General features: G+C 46.5%; 1 protein-coding gene across 3 annotated transcripts in view; it reads left to right on the plus strand.

Annotated features, from left to right (window-relative positions):
• WT1 (WT1 transcription factor) overlaps positions 1-6,385 on the plus strand; it is a 49,716-nt gene extending 43,331 nt beyond the window's left edge. For 2 of the 3 annotated variants that reach the window (XM_079788935.1, XM_079788937.1), the window contains 3 exons: positions 1,153-1,242; positions 1,830-1,922; positions 5,177-6,385. In XM_079788935.1, coding sequence (XP_079645061.1) covers positions 1,153-1,242; positions 1,830-1,922; positions 5,177-5,298 — 305 coding nt within the window. In that variant the 3' untranslated portion in view covers positions 5,299-6,385. The remainder of the gene's footprint in view (positions 1-1,152; positions 1,243-1,829; positions 1,923-5,176) is intronic. The other variant, XM_079788936.1, reaches the window with a different exon arrangement.
• The last annotated feature ends 19,100 nt before the right edge of the window (positions 6,386-25,485 follow it).

The following is a 25,485-nucleotide window of genomic DNA, read 5'->3' on the forward strand; positions in this document are numbered from 1 at the left end:
AAGGATCACAGACGAACAGGCATTTGTGAGGAACTTACAGCAGACTTTTTGCCGGGGAGGAACGTGGGGATAAGGGACCAAGGGCGTTTAGTGTGAGCAAAGCGTGAGGCAGATTTCGGGAATGGTGAGCTCTGGTATAGCAGGGATACAGATTACTCAGGGGAGAGAGAGGAGGTTATGGGGCTGGAAAGGTAACTAGGGACTGCCCTGCAACGGAAAGACCCGACGGAGCCCGGGGGGGAGTGGGAGGGAGGGGACTTGCTCTCCATCCCAGAACTCCATCCCAGAAGGCGGGTGACTCAGAATTCTCCTACGAAGGTGGAAAGGCCCGAGGTCGCTGAGTGCACTCTTGGGGCTCAGCTCCCAGTGTTTGGCTGAACTTGCTCCAGCGAGGACAGGGTGGGGTTTCTCCATTCTGAGACGGGCGGTTGTGTAACCCCACTGCTGACTTCTCGCTGATAAAGGGATAGCAAAATCTTTCCAAGCTCCTGGTTTAACTCGAGCGTCTCACAACCGTGGAACTGCTTATTCTTGACTCAGGAATGAGAAGTCAGTAGCGGAGAACACCAAATCTTCAGGCCATAAAACACGGGGCCTGCTCCAAGGCACGTTCATCCCAGGATTCTGCCTCAGACTCAGTCTAGGAGTTAAGAGTTCTTCGGTTTATTATTTGTCTAAATATCCTCTGCCAGTGATTTTTGAGCACGCTTCTGTGCTGGGTACTGGGCTAAGCCCTTTATGTAGATGGTCTGGTTTAATCAGTTTGTAAATCCTCGGAAGATGTCAGATGATTGGCCCCATTTCACAATAAGGAAACCACACCTCACCCAGCCCTTAAAGTGCCAGAGTGGGATTGTGACCCTGGTCTCAGACTCCATAGCCTGGGATTCTGTTCACTTCTAACTGGGAGGTGAGGGACCATCCTCATTCACCTAGCCCCTCCCCCGCCCCCCAGTCTGCAGTCACTGACAGCGAGCCCATGGATAGGTGGGCTTTTAACCACACGCTGGATTTGGCAAGGCCACACTAACATGCTCCACCGAAGTGCCTGAGGCACTTGGGGATCCCTTCAGTCCCAAGAGGAGAGGTTGCCTTTAATGAGATCCCCACTTCCAGTATCATTTTCAAACGGAGTCTGTGTCTTCCCCCAAGGTGAGAAACCATACCAGTGTGACTTCAAGGACTGTGAGCGAAGGTTTTCTCGTTCAGACCAGCTCAAAAGACACCAAAGGAGACACACAGGTTTGTAGGTTCACTTCTCATTGCCGGCAGTGTGTTCCCTTGCATTACAGTTGATGTTGTGATTCTTTGTTGTTACATATGGATGTGAGAGGGTCAGACATTTGTTTCATTTTTCCAAATTTTTTTCTAATTGCTGGGGATTTTCCTTCACGAAAGAAAGAAAGAAAGAAAGAAAGAAAGAAAGAGAAAGAGAAAAAAGCTCCCATATTTATCATGCAGACCATAGAACAATGAGATTCCAGTAGCTACTTGCTGATGATACACCGAGCACCAGTAAAGATCATGGGTGGTGGAGATTGGAATCCCATCTGTAGTGTATGATCCTCTTTTTCAGTTTTGGACAGAATTGAGACCTTGGACATCTGTGGTTAAGGAATAATTGTTTCCAAGAGCAGAAGCAGGTCTTCCAGGGTTACACACAGAATCGGGTGGTTCATGCTGGGCCTGGGGGAAATCTGAGGGTGAGGCAGATGCTGCGGGCGTGGCTGGAAATGCCCGGCTCCTCCGGCCTCCGGGAAGCAGGCCTGTGGGCCTCGTCATGCCCCCACGTTGTTAGGGCTGCGGTTAGACCTTCTCTGTCCGTCTAGGTGTGAAACCATTCCAGTGTAAAACTTGTCAGCGAAAGTTCTCCCGGTCCGACCACCTGAAGACCCACACCAGGACTCATACAGGTAAAACAAGTGCGTAAACTTTTCTTCACATTTATTTTTCATTATTTTTTAAACTACTGTTGAATGAAGTTGTTTATGCTGAGAGAGATTGGAAAAGACTAGTGTAAAAACGGTTCTGAACAGGTTTAGACTCAGATAAGAGAAAGAACATTCTATGGCTATCTTTAAACAGTAACATTGTTTAAGAAGGGGCGGGGGATTGATACAGAATAGAAGAGAGATGTGAAAAGAACTTTTCATGAGTGTCCAGAATAAAAATGAAGAGATAACTTGGGTCCCTCTGTTCCCAATTTGTTTCATCGTATTTTTTATCATTCAGCTTGATAGGATAATCAACCTCACAGAAGAACAACAGAAATTCTAGCAAGCCCTAATATAGCAAGCTAAGCATTTATTCTCTGAAAGTTCATGTGTCACGACACTATTTTCAGAGATTGGAATTCTTTCTCTGCTAAAAGTTAGTGCCCCGGGAGCTGCCATGGTTTCTGCCAGACTCACATCAGCGTGTGGATATTATTTCCTTTGTACTAGTCTAGAGAAAGGGAGTATAGCATTTATTCACTGGCTGTTGAAGGCTTTTGCTTCCCCGTAAGACTGGTGTGATTCATAATGAAAATGGCACCGTCTTTGTTGTGTATATTATAGCTTTGGAAGGAGGGCCAATGTCTAGGTTATCTACTTTATCTTAACATCATCCTTGTAAGAAGAGTAAGGCAGGCATGTTTTATCCCCATTCTATAGATGAGGGGACTGAGGCACGTTGTGATTAAATGACTTGTGTAAAGTCCTAAAGCTAGTAAGTAGCAAAACCAGTTTTATCTGCTCCCAACCCTCCATATGCCTTCTTTGTTGGAGAAAGGTTTGGGGGGTTGGGGTTTACCTCACAGTCCATGGAGGAAAGAGAAGCAAGTAGAAAGTCAGCAGAGTTGAATACCATTGATAGACTGAGGAGAATGAAGACAGCAAGAGAAAGGGTTGGACAGGACTTTGGCTGCATGGCTGGGGGTGGGGACCAGGAGCAGGAGTCAGATTAGAAAGAGCAGAAGAACAGTGAGCAGGAGGTAAAGGAAGGCATGACGTCATGAGCCCCTCGTGCAGTCCCGGATTTTCAACCCAAACAGGCTGCACTTACAGAGTCAAGGCACCTGTGCCCCAGAGTTGGTGGGATGGGCATCTCGTTGGCCCTACTCGGATGCCTTTGGTGTTGCTTCTTTGCCTTAGTCCTGAGCTCATAATTTGGTGGGAAAGAGTTTCTATTCCTTGTACCCCAACCCCCAAACCTGTGCATATCTGCATATGTGCTGGTGACCTAGGTTACCAGTAGACTGTTTAATGCTATACTTGATGGGCCCCCAGCTCCGACCCTGTGTCAGCACCTCCCCAGGGACATTTCTCAGTGCTTGTCCTGACCAGTAGTTCCCAGAAAAGGCCAAGTGGGACCAGCGTTATTGTGAGAAGATCCCCTAGGTGGTACAAGGGATTGGCTTCTGTGGCATTTGTACTTAGCTTGACGTCACAGCTCTATTTGCATTATGGCTAGGCCCAGGAGGTGGGATACAGCAAAGTGCCCGGGTTTTGAAATTAGACTGACCTGAAAAGGAATCTTGCCTGGGTCTGCCTTGCCCAGATGTCCACCGTCATCTGTAGAGTGGGGATAACAACACTTCCCTTACAGAGCTGTTCTAAGGAGTACATGAGGCAAGCCATATATATACTAGTATATATACTAGAGACCCAGTGCACGAATTTGTGCAGGGTGGGGTCCCTTGACCTGGCAGGCAGTTGGGACCGATGGGGGCATCTTGCCCAGTCCTGATCTGGGCCGCAGGAGGTTCTGATCAGGGTGAACGGGCCGTCCAGCTGTGGGGAGAGGCCGCGGGGAGCACACTGACCACCAGGGGGCAGCTCCTGCATTGAGTGTCTGCCCCATGGTGGTCAGTGTGCGTCATAGCGATTGGTCGACCAATCATTCCGGTCATTCATTTGTAACAGTCGTTTACTGTTGTGTTGGCCACCACAAAGCTTGGCATACATTAGGCACTCGATGAAAACTAATTATCTTCCCTGTACAGAATGAGGTTGGAAAGAACTTCTGAGGGTGCCTTAAGTGGAGAAGACTTGATCTGTTGGCAGACATATTAATCTCAGAACTATGCCTCAACTAGAATTTTCTGTGTATCAGAATTATGCTCTGAATAACACTTTAAGGAAATAGAAGCAAATATCATGCACACTAGTATCAGTGACTTATTTAAAAAATACTCAGCCTGTCCAGAATCTCTATCTATACAGAGATAGGAAAGCTGCAGACACAGCTCTACTGCTGGATGGCAATTAATCAGTAACATCCAGGGTGACTATCCTGAGGCCCTACTTACACAGTTCATAAAACAGTCTAACAGAAGAGGTTGAAATAAGTGTTCCTCCCCCCCTTCATTTTATTTTATTTATTTTATTTTTTAATATATTTTTATTGATTTTTTACAGAGAGGAAGGGAGAGGGATAGAGAGTTAGAAACATCGATGAGAGAGAAACATCGATCAGCTGCCTCCTGCACACCCCCTACTGGGGATATGCCCGAAACCAAGGTACATGCCCTTGACCAGAATCGAACCTGGGACTTTTCAGTCCACAGGCCGACGCTCTATCCACTGAGCCAAACCAGTTCCCCCTTCATTTTATATGATTACCCAGACATTTCCATTCATAGTCTCTCATTTCCCAAGTCTTCTGACTTAATAATCCTGTATAATAAAAGGCTAATATGCAAATTGACCGAACGGCAGAACAACCAGTCGCTATGAGGTGCACTGACCACCAGGGGGCAGATGCTCAATGCAGGAGCTGCCCCCTGGTGGTCAATGTGCTCCCATAGGGGGAGCGCTGCTCAGCCAGAAGGCAGGCTCACAGCTGGCGAGCACAGTGGCAGTGGCTGGAACCTCTCCAGCCTCCAAGGCAGTCGGACATCCCCTGAGGGCTCCTGGACTGCGAGAGGGCAAAGGCCAGGCTGAGGGACCCTTCCCCAAGTGCACAAATTTCATGCACCAGGCCTCTAGTATTTTACAATTTGCTACAGTATTTTAAGGCCTCAGAGGTGCTGCCATCTCAGAGCTGCCCATGAAGTGAGCCTGGTGCGTTAGCTTAGGGACAAAACTAGAGGGAATCCAGAGTGGGTGCCTTGTGGGATTAACTCAGGCCTTCGAGAGTTAAATATACACCATCTTTTCCGCTGCAAGTATCTGACTGGCAATTGTGTCAACAGGTGAAAAGCCCTTCAGCTGTCGGTGGCCCAGTTGTCAGAAAAAGTTCGCCCGGTCAGACGAATTAGTCCGCCATCACAACATGCACCAGAGAAACATGACCAAGCTCCAGCTGGCACTTTGAGGGGTCCAACCCAGGGACAGGGCTGTGTCCCAGGCAGGACAGTGTGAGAACTGCTTTCCAATCTGACTTTAAAATTCCTCCTCACTCACCTCTCTAAGAAGGAAATGGCAGTTCGCCTTCTTCCTCCAGCTTCCAAGACAAGATGCGTGTACTACTGGATCCCGCCAGATTTCCCCGGAGAAGGTGGCCTCCACTCTGCCAACTTATAGTTGACTCACAAGGCCCCGGAGAGGTGGCTAACGACGTCCATCGCCGTTTGGTCTGGATTTCCCAGTGTAAGAAGAGCCATTGTTGAGAAGGTTCCCCCACCCTCTTCTTTTATGCTCATTTTCACTGGGAATGGAGTCATTGTACCATTTTCCATCATAGAATATTTATAGGCCAGGGCATGCGTATGTGTCTGCTAATGTAAACTTTGTCATGGTTTCCATTTACTAACAGCAATAGCAAGAAATAAATCAGAGAGCAGGGCCCTGGGGGTGAGACCCGTCCGACAGTGCGGAGGTTAGGCAGGCTGCGCACTGCCAGGCAATTTTTAAAGCCCTTGTCTTTCAAGCAGCTGAAAAAAAGAATCAGAACTAACAAGCAACTCTGTAGAGAAATATGAAAGAAATTTACCATTCAGTTAATTCAATGTTAATATTAACACAATGCTCTTAAGACACCGTGTTTGAAGAGCTGAGATTTTGGTTTTGTGTTCATTTTTGACTTTTTGAATTGTAGTCATACGCGTCTTCAGAGATGTACATATAGCCTCCACAAAGGAAGTGGAATTCATTTTTATCATGTGGGGTGTCCTTTAGAGTCCTTCAAGTGTACAGGCCACACTGGTTATGTGGCTTCAAGTTGTAAAAATTAAAGCAACTCGAAAAGAAATAGGGCTGATCTGGGATCTCACTGATAAGACTGTTCTTAAGTAACTTATGTAACTTTGGGTCTGCAAGTATATGTGCAAAAAATGATACTTAACTAGGGTGAGGAAATCCATTGTTTAAAGGTAATTGGGTGTGTGTGATTTTTTTTTTTCCGGATTTTTAAGGGAGGGAGTTGATTATTTACTGTTGCTTGAAATTACTGTGTAAATATATCTATCTGATAATGATTTGCTCTTTGACAACTGAAGTTAGGACATGTATAAACGTTAGATGCATCACTGTCTTGGTGTTGATCTTACAACGTATGGATAACACTAAAAATGTAACCTGCATTTTTTTCACTTCGCTCTCAATTAAAGTCTATTCAAAAGGAAAGTGGCAAGATTCTATCAGCCCTATTGAGCTCAAATCTTTAAGCCTCTTTTAAATAGGCAAGAAGATACCGCCGACATTGATGACCACTAGTTGAGCCTGTCCCAGGCCCTGACCACTATTTATTTCCTCCTGTGGGAACTCAGGAGGCAGTTATCCCTCAGAGAAGCAGCCCGAGAGGCCCCTCTTCTGCTCGAATCTTAAAGGGACTGCGTGGGAGCTGGCGGAATGGGCTTGTGGACAGCATGGTGGGGATTGCGTTTTAGGGGTCATTTTAATCAGGCGATCATCGCATCACTTCTTTTTCCAGGTCAGCAAAAGAGAATAGAGAGATATTAACGATTATGAGTCTTTTTTGAAAAGTTCACAATTACACACTACCATCAGGAGGGTGTAAGCTGAACACCTAGTACAAGTGAAGTTACCGCTATAGTTGCCGTAAATCAGCTCAGCAGGTTGAAAACCGCTTAGACTTTTCCAGGGCGGCCAAGTGTGAAAGCCAAGATCTACATTATCTATAAACGATAAACTCGTCTTTCCGGTTCTGGTGTATGGTTTTTCAGTTGTAAATAAGGAGATTAATTTGGTGTCGCCTTCTCAGCTCCATTATCTCAGAGCTTGCACGCATTCCGGGTTTCATTTCTCCCTTTTAAATGTATATTGAGCAGCCTGCGGCTGAGCCACGGAGACTGTTTTCTGCCTTGAAGTGCGCTCAAAGTTCTGGCCGCTTAAAAGGCAGGTCCTGAGGCCCCTCTTAGTTTGCATCTGGCTCTTGCATCACTGTTAATTATAGCGAGTGCGGTGACTCATCTGTATCAGCCCTTTTTATCTTTTCCTGCCAGAAGACAGCATTTCTCTGGAGAAGCTCAGGACAAGCATGGCAAACGTCAGCGAGTACAGGGAGCCAGGTTTCACAACAAAAGCAAAGTCACATTGTTTCAACAGCACGAGGAAGACCAGCAATTCTCACACTCCCCTAGCAGTTTAGCTTGCAGTTAAGGGCATGGGCTTTGGAAAGCGGACCAACCTGGGTTCTAATCCTAAATTCCCAGTTTCCTCATCTGTGATGTAGGCACAAAAGAGTCCCCTGCTTCATAGGGTCAGAGTGAGGATTAAATGGGGGTGGGGCCAGGGGAGGTATGAAAACTTCTAGTACACAGCAAAGGCATAAGAAATATTACCTAGGAAACCGATTATACACCTGCTGATTTTCTTTACCTCCCACTCCCCCAGGCATTGCCTTGCAGTGTCCAGGCATCTTCACAGGTCTGCTCTGCAAAATAACCAGCAGCTCCATTTCTATATACCCCAAACCAGAGTTAAGGTTTGTAGCCATAGGGCTCTTGCCAGCCTCCCCACAGAGGCTGCCTCCACCTGCTTCCTGTCTTCAGTAAAACACCTGGTGGCATTGAGTGTGTGTTTCTGAGCAGGCTGTCAGGATGAAAGTTGGTCAGTAGAAGCTCTATATGTAGCCTGGGCTAGAGACTATATTAGGTGCAGTTGTCAAAAGGCGCATTTTTCCATCTTTACTATAATGCCAGTTTCAGGGTATGATTCAGTATTTTTAAAAGGCTACATCCAGCCCCCCTTTTCTGTCCCCCAAGGATCTTTTCAGACCATTCTAGTTATCCCTAGTTCTGTAGCCCTCAGAGTACTAGCATGTAACATTAGTTTGCAGATGGCTGTATTTTTTTCCCATCTGGGACAATCTGTAAGCTGAACAGAACAAGTCCATTTTACAGTCGAGACAGCTGAGGTTCAGTGATAGTAAGTGCCTGAGGCAGGACTTGGTTCTGGTGTTCTGCCCTCAAGTTTCCTTCTGAAGCGTGCTTGATGATTTGACTTGCTCCATTGTTTCATATCTATGAGTCATATCTTCCCAACCAGAGTGTGAGCTTCCAGAGGGAAGGAGAAGACCTTTTCCCTTTCCCGAGTTACTAACATCAGGGCTTCTCAACCTTAACAGTCATAGACATTCCCTGAGGAATTGGTTAAAGTGCAGACTCAGATTCAGAACTTCTGGGGCACAGCCTGAGACGGTGCATTTCTAACCAGCTCCCAGGCGATTCCCACCCTGTTGGCCTGTGGCCCATACTTTACGTAGCAAGGACCTGAAAGGTGGGCTCATAAATACTTGCTGAAAGGTGACTGATGGGATTTGTACTTGACATTCCTGAGCTGCACTGAGCCTTTCCAGAATGGCCAGCGCAGATAGCCTGGAGCCCTGCCTTGATGGTCCATGGGGCTGTGGGTCAGGACATTCATTCTGAATGCAGTCAGAACTGCACGACTTAGCCCAGGTGAATCCACCCATGAGGTTTATTTTCAAACACAGTCTGCCCTTCCTGTGTCAGTGACTTGCCACAAGCAGGGAGACCCAGGTACGATAAGGTGTGGAGCATAGTCGCACCTGCATATTTAGTCTTTGTGCCTCATTCGGTCCACATCTCAACAATAGGCCTCTACCTCTCTGACACCCACACACTGAAATGTTATGGCTTTGGGGACTATTTAGTCCCTGTGAGCTGGCAGCAGGAATTCCCACATCTTGCTTAGCTCTCTTGGGTGCTGAAGGGCAAAGGCAATGAATGACTCATAGAGGCATGTTCTCCCTGCTGGGTGTTTGCACCTCTGATCTTGGGCTAACAGGTGTGTGTATGTCTAGAACAGTGGTTATTAACCAGGAGCACTTTTCTTCAAGCCTTCCAGCAGGCAGAGTGGCTTGTAGGAATTTCTCACAGGTAAATGTATAAGAACCCCAGTAAGGGAAACCAATCCCTAAGAAAACATGAAGGTCTTGGCTCTTTTCAGGCAGGTCTTTGCTTCTAGTCTATTTATCAAGTGATTGAAACTCTGTGCAAGACTTAATGAATCCATTGAAATGCTCAGGATGACAACGACCGCATCTGGCCCGATTCCTCGCACTGAGGAGAAAGCAGTTGCTTCAGTGGAGGGCTCTGGGCTTTTCTCGATTTTTCAAGCAAAATCTTGATCCTGCTAGTTTTAAGACTGGCCTTGGGAAGGAAAGAAAGAGCCAGACAGCATAGGAAGGGTGGTCTCTGAGAGGGCTGGAAGCCCACCAGACCAGTCAGCAGACAGCCATCCACAGTCATGCCCTCCTGAAAAACGGGATTCAGAGACTGGTGAGGGGATGGGACACACTCCCTAGGATCGAGACTCTGCAAAGTCAGTGCCTTTCAGCGCAATCTGAAGAACAGCCAGCTATGAGTGGAAGCCTCAGACAGAAAGATCTCAGATGTAAGCAGCTAAGGCAGGACACATTATCAAATGTGAGTTTAGGAGATAATGAGATGTTTTCATGGAGCAGGGGAGGATTGAAGGATGGTGCAGGGAATGGGGCTGAGATAAATGTAGAGGGTGCGTTGGTTGAAACCAAGTGGCTTCTCCCCCTCACAGCATCCCAGGGGCATTGGTGATGTTGACACTGAGCGAGAAGGATTGCCTGACACGGCAGGGATTCCGAGGGCCACTGAGGAGGCAGTTGGACTCCAGGAGAGAGAGGAAGGAGGGGTGGAAAAAGGGAGACAACTCTGGGAAGAAACATGAGACAGATGAGGAATGGAGTGCGGATGTCAGGGAGGTCTGACAGGAAGAGGGGGCTTCTGTCTGACAGGGCCTGACCCCCATGTGAACCCACACCAGCACTGTGAACACACACCCAGGGCTGTCCCGAATAGGAGATGCTCAAGTGCTAGCATGAAAATGATAATAATGTGCATTTATTGGACCTATAGGTGCAGGCCAATGCCATTTCACATGAATTCTCTTATTGAGAACGATCCCATTTTACAGATGAAGAGGCTCATACCGCTCATGTATGACAGAGTTGAGATTCTAAGCCAATGCTGACTCAAAGCCCTCATTGTATGGTATTTATGCCCCTAGTCTCAGGGCATGTTGGCCCTGTGAACCAGAGGAGCAAGAATGCCGAGGGATTCCTTCTTGCCCACTTGCTTGTTTGGATGCCAGGAATGTTTGTCAAGTGCCCAGAGAAAGGATAGACATGGTTGGCAAAATGTTCCCTCCTCCCATATCCAGTTGTGTAGCTTGTTTATAAAATATGTTTTCATTCAATATTTTATATTAAATACCGGAACTCAAGAAATGACATAGCATAATGTTAGCCGGACAGTGATAAAAGGGGAAAATTGAGAAACACATTTAAAAGTTCAAGGTCAATGAGTATTTTTTAAAGGCAGCATCCTGCTTTCCCAAGGAGCTCTGTGTCAGAGAGAGGGGGCTGAGGAGGAAGCTGCTGGTTTCCAGTGATGGTGGGGGTGGGGGCGAGTCTTGTGGCTGTATCCCTTCTTTTTTTCAAGATGCCTCTAGATCCTTACCATCCATACAAATAAATCCAAAGAACCTATCCCAGACATCTCCTGGTGCAATTTTTTCTGAAGTCTCAAAGTATAACGACCCATGTAGGCGGCCTTTATCACTCTTTGCAAGCACAGCCTTCCTTCCAGGCCCCACCCAAGCAAGCCCCTCTCTACCGGGGTGGAGGGCATGGCGCTCCCTGGTGAGGTCCTATGGAGATCTCCCTGGGGGAGGAAGTAGTCCAGAGGGCTTCCTGGTCAGCATCTGCCTTCGCCCAGCACCAGGTTGAGTGGGGCAGAGTTTACCTCCGCTGGTAGACTCCTCCCGATAAAGATGCCTTTGAATTCACCAGGTGGGCAAGACAAAGCATGTTTCGAGGAAGATTCCTGATACTGCCACGTGGAGGCAAGTTGCCATGGTCTTTAGACAGGGATTCCTAGGTCTCAGGAGAAGCAGCTGAGGAGAAGTGAATTTTGAAAGACCCTCCCCACCCATAAGTTCTAGAAATATCCAAACTAGTGGCAAAGACACATGTGGTTCTGTCTGCTGGCCCAACTGCTGGCCTGTCCCCCTGTTTACCTCTGACAGGAGCAGCCCAGGAAGGCCCAGAGCAAAGGATGAGGATTGTGGAAAGAGGCTGTGGGGTAGACGTGTCCTCCTAGAGGCAGGAACATCTCAGCAGTGTGATACAGAGGCTCAGAGAACAGGCTTCGCCATTCACACCTGAGAGACATGAAACACCTTCTGGGCCTCAGAGCTTCTGCTCAGATCACGACACTGTTCATGTCCAAGGGGCTCAGGGTTGTCCTAACACAAAGCGGGTGCCACAGGTGCTTAGCCCCCACACCCAGCCAAAGGCAGCCAGGGTCCCTAATTCAGAGCCATTCAAAAAGGACTGTCCTTGGGGCCTGGCTTCCACTGGCCCTGACCACCTCCATCAGCAAACCACGGTCCTGCCTTATAGGAGAGCTGGGCTGCACCAGGTGAAGCCAGCAGGAGCCGGAGTCAGTAGGTGCCAAACTTCTCTTGTCACACAATTGTCTCTGTCTTCCTCGTCTGACCTGCTAAATCAGGAGGTTGAAGGGACTGGGCATACAGGACACTTCTCCACCTCCTCAGAGAGGAGGCTGCTGTCGGGTGGCACTGGCTGGGACCCACCTGATATCAGGCCAATGCTCCAGGTGTGCTGTGGCATCCTTCCCGTAAAGGTCCTCTCTGAACCCATCAAAATGCCTCCTGCAGGTTTCAACTTTCCGAATGGGAGCAGGGGAGGATTGAAGGATGGTCCGGGGAATGGGGCGGAGATAAATGTAGAGCGTGGTTGGTTGAAACAAGTGGCTTCTCAGAAAGCACTCAGAGGGCTTTCATAGGCACCTCTTTTCCACCAGAGTTGGTCTGCAGGTAGGACAGTATCAAGGTATTGAGAGGTCTATGGATCCTGGTTTGCAGACCAAATTTGGGCCTTGGAGACACCTTGCCTCCTAAGTTGCTGGCTTCATTTCTTGGTTAGGTGCTCCACACTAGTAGATTGGTGACTCGAGTAACCAAGAACAGTGGTGATTAAAAACTCTGGTACTGGGTTCTGAGAATAGTATGTGTCTGTGTTTTTTTTTTTAATCACAGTGGTAAATTCATTTCTCCAATTATGGTCATCTCCATGGTGCTACTAAACCTGGATGAAACTGGACAGTTTACACATCTATCTGACCATCTACTGCCAAATCTTCAGCTATTTAATGTCATTTTGCCTCTGTTCCTCCACATTTGTCCTTTTGGGATTACAGGGTCTGTGGATCCATGAAACTCAGTGTCATTCCCGGGACCTGCCACTTACCAGCCCCATGACTCTGGACAGGTTGACTTAACCCTTAGTTTGCTCATCTATAAGGTGAGTTTACAGGACAGTCTTATGCGTTAAGTGAGTCAAAGCACTTGGTGAGGTGCTTGGTCCATAATTTCAAGTTAATAAGCAGCAGTGCCTGTCCTTGTCATTTTGTCCTTGACATTGCGGACACCCCCTGGATGTGTGGCTTGGCATGCCCTAGGTGGCCTCTTGGCCATCCTGGCCCTCAACCCCCAACTGGAAGTCAGTGAGGGGGCCCAGGGTGATGTCACATGGCCCTTGTTCAGGCAGGGTAAGTCTGGCAGCCCTTCCTGCTGTAAGCAAGCATTCCTAGCCGACTCCATGGGGCGGAACACAAACACCAGGCGAGTTCGGTACCATGCCCCAGACTGCCAGGATGCTCTCCGAAAAGCAGATATGTGGAGGCTCCAACCCGTCAGAAGAATTCATTAGGACAGTCTGTGATATGGTGCTGAAACCGGAGGCTCATTCAGGCAGCCAGGGATGGGGAAGTCTCGTCCCTGCTGAACCTCTACAGCTGATAAAGGCAGCCTCTGCTGGCAGATTTCATTTTTCACTGGGCCATCTGCATCCAGTCAAGGATAGCTTGTCTTTCTGAAAAAGCTCCTCGTCAGCGTCAACCCTGCACAACCTCCCCCCACCCCGTGAGTCAGGCACCCCTCCTGGTGCCTGGGGTCATGGGGATGGTGCCGTGTCAACCAATCAGGGTCATCATAATATACACGGAAGGAAGCATTGAAGTGGCCGGGGTGTTTATGTGGCTGATGCGCTGTTGCTTTTTATCAGCCTGACTTATTGCTGATTGAGCTCTGTGCTAGTTGGTCTGTCTTTAGAGCAGTGTTTTTATTTTCTTAATTTTGTCATTGCTATTGTTAGTTTATACCACCTGTTTATGTAGAGAACATTACTACTCTCTCCAGTCATTCTTGTTCTCCATCCTTCCTCTCTCACTCTCCCTGGTTTCACTCACTCCCTCTCTTTCCCTCTTACAGGTTAGAAATTCCCAGTTGGAGAGAGTCAGTCTAGCCCTTCCCCCTGATGCTTGGGTTCTCCTGGCAGGTCCTGAGGGGACATCCTGGGGAACACTCTTCCTGCCTGCAGTCCATCCCTGTAGAAGGCTCATAGGTTTGGGGAACTTAAGAGAAGGATGAAGTTTGAGTCTTAAAAAACCCACCCAACCTCTTTTTGTGATTGCCCAAAAGTTTAAGGCCAACTATAGTGGTCTTGGTCCTCCCAGAACATCCCCTCAGAGCTGAGATTGACACAAGGGACTCTGTTTCTGTCAGTGGTCAGTTCCGTCCCACAGTGGCATGAGACATTCCTTACTAGCCACTGTTTCCCAACTACTACCATCAGAACTGCTTTTATGGACATTCTGGAGACATGAACATTTTATTTATTTATTTTTAAAATCTTTATTGTTGAAAGTATTATATATGTCCCCCCTACCCCCCACTGACTTCCTCCAATTCACCCCTTCCCCGCCCCCCCCCTCCCCGCCCTAGGTTCTCACCACCCCACTCTCTGTGTCCATGGGTTATGCATATATGCATACAAGGTCTTTGGTTGATTACCTCCTAGATTCCGCACTCTGTTCCATGCTTTCATGTCTCGGATCCACTCTGTTCATCAGTTTATTTTGTTAATTAGATTCCATATATGAGTGAGAGCATGTGATAACTTGTCTTTGTCTGATTTAGTTCATTTAGCATGATACTTGGAGACATGAACATTTAAACTAGGTTAAGGAGTGATGTCATTCACTGCCTAACTTGAAATCAGAGATAAGTTTGTAACTTCATTCATTTAGCAAGTGTGGCCCCTCCCCAAGGGCTTCCCAGTTTAGTAGGAAAAGCAGAAACTTAAACAGATAATACAGGCAGGGGCAAAGGACCAAGCATGAGCTTTGCCTAAAGAGGCTAGAGAAGGTTTAATAGTCAGAGTATTTTTAGCCTGGTCTTAAAGGATGTATAGGAACATCTCAGAAGGAAGAGGAAGGGAAGAACGTTCTAGTCTGAAGGAACTACAAGAATGAAAAGGACAGGGAATATCTTGGAATGCCTGGAGCCATAGTGGGGAAGGAGGACACTGGGCCATTGTCCAAAAAGACTCCTGCTTTCTCAGGAGGGGGCACCCTCTGAGCTGGCTATCCAGTGGTGTGTAGAGCTGGCTTGTGAGCCGATGGTTAACTATAGGAATTTTGCAAGCTAGTGGTTAAAGCATTAGTATCTTGAGTTGAGAGTGTTTATACATGGAAATTGGCAAGTGCTACAAAGCAGAACGGCTTGTTAGCTTATTCTCCATAGGCCAGTTGATCAGCACACCATTGGGGGATACTCCGGGTGGCGATACACAGTTACATCCTGAGAGAGCAACATGTCTCCTTGTGCTCAGAGTCAGTTATTCTCTCTGCCAGGAAGGCCCAGCTATGTGGTTCTTCTTAAGCATCTGGTCTTCAGAGATGGGGTCCAAAGAGAAATAGAAAAAAAATTTTCTTCTGTTTTGAAGATGGCTTGGTTTGTGCAGGCCCTCTCCCTGCATCACAAAATATAAAATATATATATTTTAGTTAATCAGTTGAAAAAGATTTATTGAGCAACTACTATGTGTTAGGCATGACTTAAAGCATTATCACACCATATTCTTGGCCCACCTCCCACGTGCTTATTCTAAAGCCTCTTGGGAGCCCGTACAAGTCAGTTGGCACTGAGGTCAGTCCATTGGCCTTGGTTCCTCCCTCATGGGTGGGACAACACTGTCTGGGAAGAAACCTGCAGGGCAGGGACTGGGTCTCAGACCCAGGAGGTCTCAGTTCAGTCAACATCAAGAAAGGACTGACTTTTTTAATGAATATTTTTCTTTTTATCTTTCCACTGAATTGACCAATTATTTCATTGTCAGCTAACACAGGCTTGGCTTTGATGAATGTGTGTATGGTTGCTCTGGCCACAAAAAAAATTGTCCCAATGCAGTGTGGCAGAAGCAAACGAAGCCGTTCAGATTGTGGCTTTGCTGCTGACCAATGGTGATAAGTGTAACACAAGTGGCTTAACCTCTCTGAACCTCATTTTCTTCATCTGTATAATGGGAATAGCAAGCTCACCTCATAGGGTTGCAGTAAGGATTTAAAAAGACCATGCATATAAAGTGCCTGGCTTTGCTAGTAAATGTCCTTTTCCTTCCCCTGGGGCTCCAACCACCTCCCTGACCACTCCCAGCCCTGGCCTGCCTTTTCCTCATACAGTGAGTGGAGGCTGATGCTAACTTAAAACATATCAATGATGGACCTACCTACATTTCTTCTGCTGGACCCCATTTGCGTATTTGTCAGGTTAGGGGAACGTCAGTGACCTGTCTGGGGAGAGAACTCACAACTGTGGCTTTATCATCACTATGTTCTAATCTTTCTGAACCTATAAGTATGGATACTAATAGTGCTCACCTCATAGTTTTGTAGTGAGAATCAAGTGAGATAATGCTTCAAAAGTGCTTAGCAATTTGCCTGGCACGTCGTAAGCATTCAGTGATGGGAGGTGTGATTTAACTTGCTATGACTAAACACAGTTGAATGGATTCTGAGAGTCACAGGACCACAGAGCGGGAAGGGAGCTTAGAATCCAGTCCTCTGTGTACAGACAAAGGGCCCCAGGATCAGTGGCAGAGCTAGGACTCAGTCCAGGTATCCTAACTCAGCATCCAGAGTTCACCAGATCTAACCAGCGGGACATGGTTAGTTACTCTTTGTATTGGACTTATTTTTCTCTCCCACTAAAGCTGCAAGATCAGAACCGCCCTCAAAGAAGATCATTCATATTGGAGTTTGTTATGTTGAGACTAATTAGGACTCACATTGCTGTGTCCCCAAGGGAGAAACTGTAAGAAGATGCTGGGGCTTGGTTTCCAGGAATATGGAAGCAGTTCCATGTTGCCTCCAAGCACAACCCCAGTGGCGACCAGGGTCCCTGAGAGCTGATGGGACATACATCATCCAGGAATCTGGCTGCTCTGGGCCAATACAAATCCAGGCGAGACCCCAAATTGGGATTTCATCTCTCTTCGGCATAATGAGACATTTTAGCAGATAAGACAAAGCTGGGGAAATTGGCAAAAATAAAATAGCAGCCTCCAAATAAATGTATTTGGAGCAGAATATTGACCATATGTAAAGGGTGTAAAAATGATTTTTAAGTAGATTTCCCCCCATTTTTCTTTTTTCGCATGTTTATCTTGGCCATTAGCTCAGGAGGACTATTGGCATTCTTGACTGTTGGAAAATCTTCCTCTAGGAGCTGGCCTCAGTTTTGCATTTTTTGCCCTTGTTTTAATCTGAACCACCCACGGCATATAAGCATGGGAAAGGAGGGGTGAGGGGATACCACTACTCTGTCTGATGTGGTATCTTTATTTTAACTTTTAAATAGTGTAGCAAAGCAGTGAAAATCAAAGTCCTGGGTTTGTGTCCAGCTCTGCCACACTCCTCATTATGTTAAATAGGAGCTCACATACATCATTTAGCCCCTCTAAATCTCATCCCTTCATGTCTAAGAAGGAAATAAATGATAGTACTTGCCTGTGTTAGTCTGGGTCCAATCAGGAGACAGAAACCGTATAGTGACCTGAACAGGGTGGTTTAATGTAAAGTACTAAACTCTGATAGAGGAGTAACTATAAAGGTGTGAAGAGAATTCTAACGGGTACCTAAGGGCTGAGGGAAAGTACCCAAGGAAGGACAAACTTGGGATGATGGGAAGGCCTTCCCTGAGGCTGGGATTCCGACTTGGTTGGAGAAGGTGTGATTGCAGCTCACTCGGTGGCAGAGAAGTTTGCTGGGTTGTTTGTCCCCAGGCTGGTCCATAGTGGCCAGGTTGGAGGAAGTAATCCTCCCAGCTACAGGTGAGCCAAGGTGGGCGGGCAAAGAAAGGAGGGTGTTGAAAGTCCACTCCCTGGCAGGGTGACACTTGGCTTAGTATTCGTGGGATTGATGCGTGGAGCGCTGGAAAACTATCCTCCAGGGTACAGGCAAGCCAGGGCTGGTGGACAGGTGCACAGGGAAGTGAGGGAGCCTAATGGGGAGGCTGGAGTGCCTGCATCAGGGAGGCCACAGTGAGGTGGTCGCTGGGCTCCTGGCAGGGCTGCGGGATTGCTGAAGGACTGGGAACTCTGAGCGGGGTAGAAACCACTGGATGTCCCCACACATGCACAGGTGGAAGTGTGGAGCAGCAGGAGCAAGCAAAAGCAAAACAGCAGCAGAACCAGGAAAACGTCTTCCTCCTGTAATGTCTCTCCATCGCCCTCTACTGACAAAGCTTAATGCTCAATGTCAAGGAGAAATGCTCCACTCCAGTCAATCATTGCAAAGCAGGTACTGAAGGATGAATTTGGAGGTGATTGGCAATAAATTAACTGGCACATGACTTGAAGAGGTGTTTGAGGGATTAAGTGAAAGAAGCCATGGAGGGTTCTCAGCACAATGTCTGGGAACTTTCAGTAGATGGAGTCGGTTCTTCTGATGCTGCCAGGGAGTATCAATCCACATTTTCCAATAAGTGTACTGAGGTCTTTAACTTACGTGGTAATAAACTCCATTGTTTAACAAGAAACTGGCTCAGAAGAACAGCCTGAATATCCTGCAACAGCCACAGACGAAAACAGTCCCACAGGCCAGAGTCTTTGCATGGTGATAATTAGGAGGTGACAGCTTTAGAGAGGCTTTCTGGGTAACTGCGTCCTGCACTGCTCCGGAATATGACTGTAATGACCTGTCCCTCCTCCACTAAGATTTACAGTGATGCTGAGGTGCTCCCCAACCTCTGGCATTGTTCCCTGGTGGTTCATTCCCGCATTTCTCTCATGAAAGAGAAATGGGTCCCCAAATCTTGTGACTAGATACATTGAAAGGGACCTGAGAGGCCACCTGCCCGGACTTCATTTTTCAGATGAGGTGGATAGATTGCTCATTGTCACCCAGCTCTAGGCAGGACAATGACTGGAATCCAGGTCTTCTGAATGCTTCACACTATCTGCAAAGGAAAGGCAATGAATGAAATGTATGTTTTATAAGCTGACATTGAGTTTCCAAAGATGAGCTAATATAGGTGTGTGTACTGGCTTGGATAGTCTCTCCCCAAAAGTCATGTCCTTCCCAGGACCTAAGAATGTGATTTTACTTGGGAGTAGGGTCATTAAAAACGTGGTTAGTTAAGATGAGGTCATACTCGAGCAGAGTGTGTTCTGAATCCCATATGACTGCTGTCCTTATAAGAAGAGGAGAAGAGACAGAGACACAGGAGAGAGTGCCATGTGAAGACAGAGGCAGAGACTGGAGTGTCACAAACCAAGGGTCACCAAGGGTTTCTGGCAACAGCCAGAAGCTAGGGAGGGCATGGACAGATTCTTCCTCAGAGCCCCCAGGGAGGAATTCTCAGACTTCTGGCCTCCAGAACTGGGAGACGATAAATTTCTGTTGTTATAAGACACCTGGTTGTAGGAGACTTAATACCGAGCGTAAAGATGAATATCCAGAAAGTCTATGTGCCAGGGGATATTGTACTGATCGTATACCCACTGTCACTTTCAAGGCAAATTTTATCCCAAATCATTGGTCTTGCCATCAGGAATGACCAGGCAGGCGTCTGTCATCTATTCATCTACTGCTAGGTGCTGTGGGAGATGCTGAAGTTCAGAGAGGGGGAGTCACTTGCCGGGTCTTAGGCTAGTGAGTGGTTGACTGATATTTGGAGCAGTCTGTTTTCCTCTCAAGTCAATGCTCTTCCTTTTGTACCATAAATAACCCCTTTATTGCATAATTATTCCAAAATATTTGGCGGTATGAATTGAATTTGTTCTTGATCCTTAAATCTAACAAGGACACAGCACTACCTTTACCCTGCTTCCTCACCACCAAATCATTTAAACTAATCTCACCTGGGAAAAGATGCAAACACTGAGTATCAAATTGTGTCAATTAGAATAAAACAACACATATTAAGAGAATTGTCCACTATGGCAACGTAAGGTTTATTCTGGGAATGGAAGCTATAATTTGTAGAAACTATTAATAGTTTCCTATTTGATAGGGGGGGAAATCTTAATAAATAAAAGTACCTTAACTGAAAATCATTTTCCTGATCAAATTTCTAAAAATTTTTAGGAAGAATCTCTTCACACACACACACACACACACACACACACACACACACACTTGCAAATTAAAATAACCATGAGATATTGCTTCACATTTGCTAGAATAGCTACAAGGGAAAAAATTGACAATACATATACATCAATCACTCCATTATAAAATACAATTGCAAAACTGGCCCGTCAATTCTAATAGACCAAATCCTCTTAACTCTACACTTAAAATATCAAATGTGTACAGATGTCTTAACACACAAAAATAATATCTTTGTTTGATTCTCTTGCCATTTTCATATAAAAAATTTCTGGGTTTTAGAAGTAAGGAAGCTTTTAACCTCTGAGGGAACAATTTCATTGTCCTAAACATTTTTGGGATTACCTTTGGCAGGTTTGAGTCTGGATGCTGACTTCAAAACTGCACGAGACTGAGGACCCACTGAGCTCTATTTATGGTCCCGTATCTCAGGTTCCCCTGCATTCCAGCCACACAGCTCCTAACCCTTCTCTCTACTCACCAATGTCTGCACACCTCCCCATCTGCTACTTCACTTGACTGAATTTTGCATTTCTTTGATTCTTAAGATATTTAAATGTCTCTGGTCTAATTTTAAAGACCTTTAAACTCCAGAGAATTCTTTTTAATGTTTTTCCAGTCTTGGAGTGCAACAGATATTAAAACAACACCCATCTGGATTCTGGATATTTCTCATTGCATTGTCTGACCTTGTAGTCACAACGTCCGAAGTTATCCTGACAATAAGGACCAGACAGGAATTCAAATGCTTTAAATATTTAGAGGTTAATGTTCCTTGAATTCCATTTTTCTCTTACGAAGTTGCTACGTTCATAATGATAATATTTAAAGGAAATAAATTGCCCCTGGGGCCTCATCCATCATAAAACTTTCCCTTGTACCAAACAGTACTTTGCCCAGGAAAATGAATTCCTCTCTCTGAGGGGCAAGTACTAAGATTAAACCACTAAGAGAAATTTCCCCCGTGCCTGTGTGCCCAGATGTGTACACAGAGAAATCTCTTTTGGTGGCAATACTAGGCTGAAATCAGAGTGAAGAGAAGGATCAACTCATTGCTGATGTTACTGTTGTTGATATTTTTGAGAAAGGCCTGCCCCCACCCTTCACGCCCACGGAGCTTCCTGTTAGGAACAAACCAGCCTGGAGTTAATCTTAGCAGTCAGCCCTGATTTGCCCCCTGACTCCTCCAGGGGACATTGAGGAACTCTGACCCTCGATAGAACTGCAGAAGCCAGTGCACCCAGGGTGGTTTTGTTTCTTCTGTATTTGGTTAATATGTTAATTGACACCATTTCAGCGGGCAAACTGCCTATCTTCCCTGTTAACCCATGGAACTTGGAGTGAGCGTGTGGACATGTATGTAGCTACAGAATCACCTTTTTCCTGAATCTCCCCTCTTTATTTGCCTTCTTTTTGTCCTCCCCCTCCCCTCCCTCGCCCCCCTGGCTTTCAGGGCCTGGTTTATTGAAGCACAGAACAGGCTTGAATATAAAACTAATAAATAATAACAATAATACCTTACATTCATTAAGCACTTACTATGTGCCAGCCACTGGCCTGAGTGCTTTTCATGAATTATTTTGTTTAATCCTCACAAGAACCCAGTGACATAGCTATAGCCAGCTGCTTCCTAGGCATCTGCCTCCTACAGGTACCATCAAGTCAATATGATCAAAACAGAACCTGTCCTCTTCCCCAAACTGCCTTCTCTTCCTCAGTGGCTCCAGCAGAAATCTGGGAGGTCATCCTGGACTCCTCCTTCTCCCTTCTGCCCCCACTCAACATCCAATCAATCACTGAGCCTGACAGTCTTAAATCTAAATCTCCCTCCACTACCTCCACTTGTCTTTAGGTCCCCACCATCATCATCTGTTGCTGGATGATTAACAACCTCTTAACTCTTCTCTCTGTCACAAACCTTGCCCCCTCCAACCTCTACTGGCACAGCAACCAAGAGGGGCTTTTCTAAAATGCAAGTCATTGCACCTCCACACCCAATCCTCTTAGGAGAAAGCCTAAATGTCCCAGGCATTCAGAGACCTTGGAACACCTTATCCTCACCTGGCAGCCTTGTTCAACATCTCACGGCTCCAAAGATCTACTTATTCTGAATTATCCTTAAGCTGTTGTTCTAAACTTTGTCTGGATTCCTCTCTCTGTAGTCTCCTCTTCCCATTTCTCCCAAATCCCTAACTCTTACCAATATTTATCCTTCAGGCCTCAGCCTAAACAGAGAAGTATTTCCTGATCTTCAAATCTGCAATCCCTGTGACTGCTCATACAACCCCATATTTCTCCTATTATCAGGTATTCAAACAAAAACTTGCACAAGAATGTTCATAGCAGCACTGTTCACAATAGTCAAAAGGGTGGAAACAACAAAATGTCCATCAACTGATGACTAGATAAACAAAATGTGGGGCATCCACACAATGGACTATTAGAAAGAAAACAGTGACGTTCTGATACATGCTATATAACATGCGTGAGACATGAAAAGGTGCTAAGGGAAAGAAGCCAGACATAAAAGGTCACATACTGTATGATTCCATTGAAATGAAATACGCAGCACGGGCCAATCCATAGAGACACAAAGCAGATTAGTAGTTGCCAGTGGTGGGAGAAGGGAAGAATGATTGGGCAGTGGCAGCTTATTGGGTACAGGTTTCCTTTTGGGAGGATGCAAATGTTTGGGGACTAGATAGAGGAGATGGTGGCACAATGTGGGGAAAGTACTAAAAGGCACTGAATTGTATACTTTAAAATGTTTAATTTTATGTTAGGTAATTTTTTTAACTCAATAGTAAAAACTATATAAGGTTCTCTTTGGGGCTCAGTTCTCTTGGGACCTTATGTGCCCTATGCCCCCTGCAGCCCTGGCAGTTACTCTCAGCATTGAATAGGACTAGATTTAGGAAGCTGGGTGTTCCGCATCTTAAGGCAAATTCTGAGCCTGAGGATGGCCACAGTGTTGGGTGCTGTGGGCCACAGAGGCTTTTTTTTTGCCTGGGACATGGTGTTGGGGGTCACATTACCTCCAATGAACAATTACACTCCACTTAAGAGTGGATAGTATGCTAAATCTCTATATATACTGTTCTCTTCCGTCCCATCAATAAACCTTGTTTTGAGTGGGAGAGCCAAATGCACGTATGGGTCTTAATTGTTCAGAACAGGGACTAAGCCCCACTTGGTCAAGATTTTCTTGACTTAGCAGCTGTCCAGAAAGTGACAAATTTATGATTTGAGAGCAATTTTATTATTCTGCCTGAATCACACAATAATTTGTGGGAATTAGCTACCTGATAAGATAAGGGGTGGGGGGCCGGGAGATGGGGAGGGAGGGGGGAGGGCATTCAATACCCCTCAGTGTTCCAGGGAGGGCTGTGGAATTTTCGGAGCAGCCCTGGACACACTGCAGGGACCATTAAGGGATTAACCAGCCCGGCTGGGGCGGCTGCAGAGCGGTGAGGTTAGTAAATCATGGGAGGCCTGGGGCATTATCCGGGGAATTAGTTCAAGTTGTATCTGCAGAGACACCACTAACAATCGGAGTCCCGAGGAGAACACCAAAACCCAAAGCTGAACTCGGGACCCGAAGAGCCGAGACACCAGGTCACAGGCACCGGGGCTTGCTGTCTCTTTTTGGCACAAACCTTCTCCAAAATCTTAAATCCCGCCTTTCATTATCAGCACATTTTTGTGGGGGCAATCCATCGCAAGCTTATTTCTCTCTACCAGATCTTATTAACTTTGTGCTTAGCTCCTCTAGGGGGGAAACATTGCTGTAACACGACAACAAGCATTTATTGGATAAAAGGAAAGTTTTCTTCCGTGGCATCTGTCAACAACAGAGGCTCAGATTTTTGCCTTTTTTCTCTCTTTGTATGTGGTTTTTCTTTTCATTTGGTGGAGGTGGGAGGGGGAGCCTTATTTTACTTAAACATGGAACTATTAAACACACACACACACACACACACACACACACAACCCTAATCCATCTGACCTATGGACTATGGTGGTTCTTGACAAAGGCAATAGTGGAAATAAAAAATGTATTTGAATTGCTTGTGTTTCACTCCCCAGATGCCCAGTGAAACGGCAGCAAATCTTTTCCCCTGACCCTTTTCAGGACATTTATTAATTACGCTGCCGAGTGAGCCTCTGTTTGAGGAATCTGTCTCCGTGTCCTCATGGAGTTTGACCACCATCTGAAAGAGCAATTTTGCAGAAAGAGGGGATTTTGTGGTGCTGGTTTAAGGGCTCTTAGGCCCCTAATGCGCTGTCGCTGAAGGGGTGTTAACAGACGAGGTGGGAAGTATTCAGCTTGGTTCAATCAACTAACCTGCTACCAAGCAAAGGTCCTGAGGGTGGCAGAGCCTGGGGTGGGTTGCCTGATCAGTGGTCTGATGAACAAGGCCACTGGGGGAAGGAGTTACGAGTAGGAGGAAATGTGGTGGTTAAGAGTTGGGACCTCCGCAGTCCCACAGCCTGCATGAAATCCTGGCACCACATTTGTCTCTGACTGTGGGCAAGCCATCTGAGCCTCAGTTTCTTCATTAACAAAATGATAATGGTGCCTTCCACGCAGGGTAGTTGTGAGGATCAGGCGAGATAATGTTTGTGGTTTGAGCATTGCCTGACACAGAGTAAGAACTATGAACATGCAGCTAGCTATCGTTATCTTTGTTCTGGGGCAAGGGATTGCTTCCTTTGCTAAGTCCAGGACCAACACACCTCAGGCCCTCAGATGCTTTCTGGTTCAGAGCTGGATTGTGCTCTATTTGTGGCCACTTGCCTACTCACAGCTAGTGGAGGGGAAAGAACACTGGACTTGGGGTCAGAAGACCTGGTTTCTAGGACCTTCCCTTCCACTAATGAGATGAGCAGACCTGGAAAAATTTGATGTGCTAAGCTGTACAGGTTTTTAAAAAGCCTCAGTTTCCTAATCTGTCAAGTGGGCACACTGATCTGGGGCTCACTGATGTATTGCGAGGGTCAAATTTGGTAACTGGTTCATGTGGCTGTGCCGTGTGGGCTGGGAAGCACTCCATCAATGGAAGACAGCAGTCGTTACAGCTGCTAATAATGAAGTCACATGGCCCGCTGATGTCAAGGGCTTCCCATACTCTCTCATCGCCTTGGTCTCAAGGAGGGACAGGGAACGGAAGTCAAGAGAGGTGAGAATGATCTCAACCCCAGAAATGCTTTTACTCCCTGAGGGTGGGACAGAAGTGTCATCCTTACCCATAAATGGGCCAGTAACCTGCCTTACAGCAGCTCTGCCTGTGTCAGTAAAATCATGTTAATAATAGATAACTGAATCATTTCATTCCCCTGACTCCAGAGGAAGAGCCATTCGTTAAGGCCCCGTCCAGTTCAAGCTCAAGAGGACTGGCCAAGTGCACAGCAGCTGCCCAGGCCTGCTTGCCACAGCTCGTGGGTTCACGATGGGAGGAAAGCAGCAAAGACAGGCCAGGGTTTAATTCAGAGGAGGACCTGGTCTCTTTCTTCCTTGCATGGCTGAGCCCCCTTTCACATACAATGTGATGTGCTAAGCTGTA

The sequence above is a fragment of the Cnephaeus nilssonii genome (assembly GCF_951640355.1).
Source record: "Cnephaeus nilssonii genome assembly, chromosome: 13".
Classification (NCBI taxonomy): Eukaryota; Metazoa; Chordata; class Mammalia; order Chiroptera; family Vespertilionidae; genus Cnephaeus; species Cnephaeus nilssonii.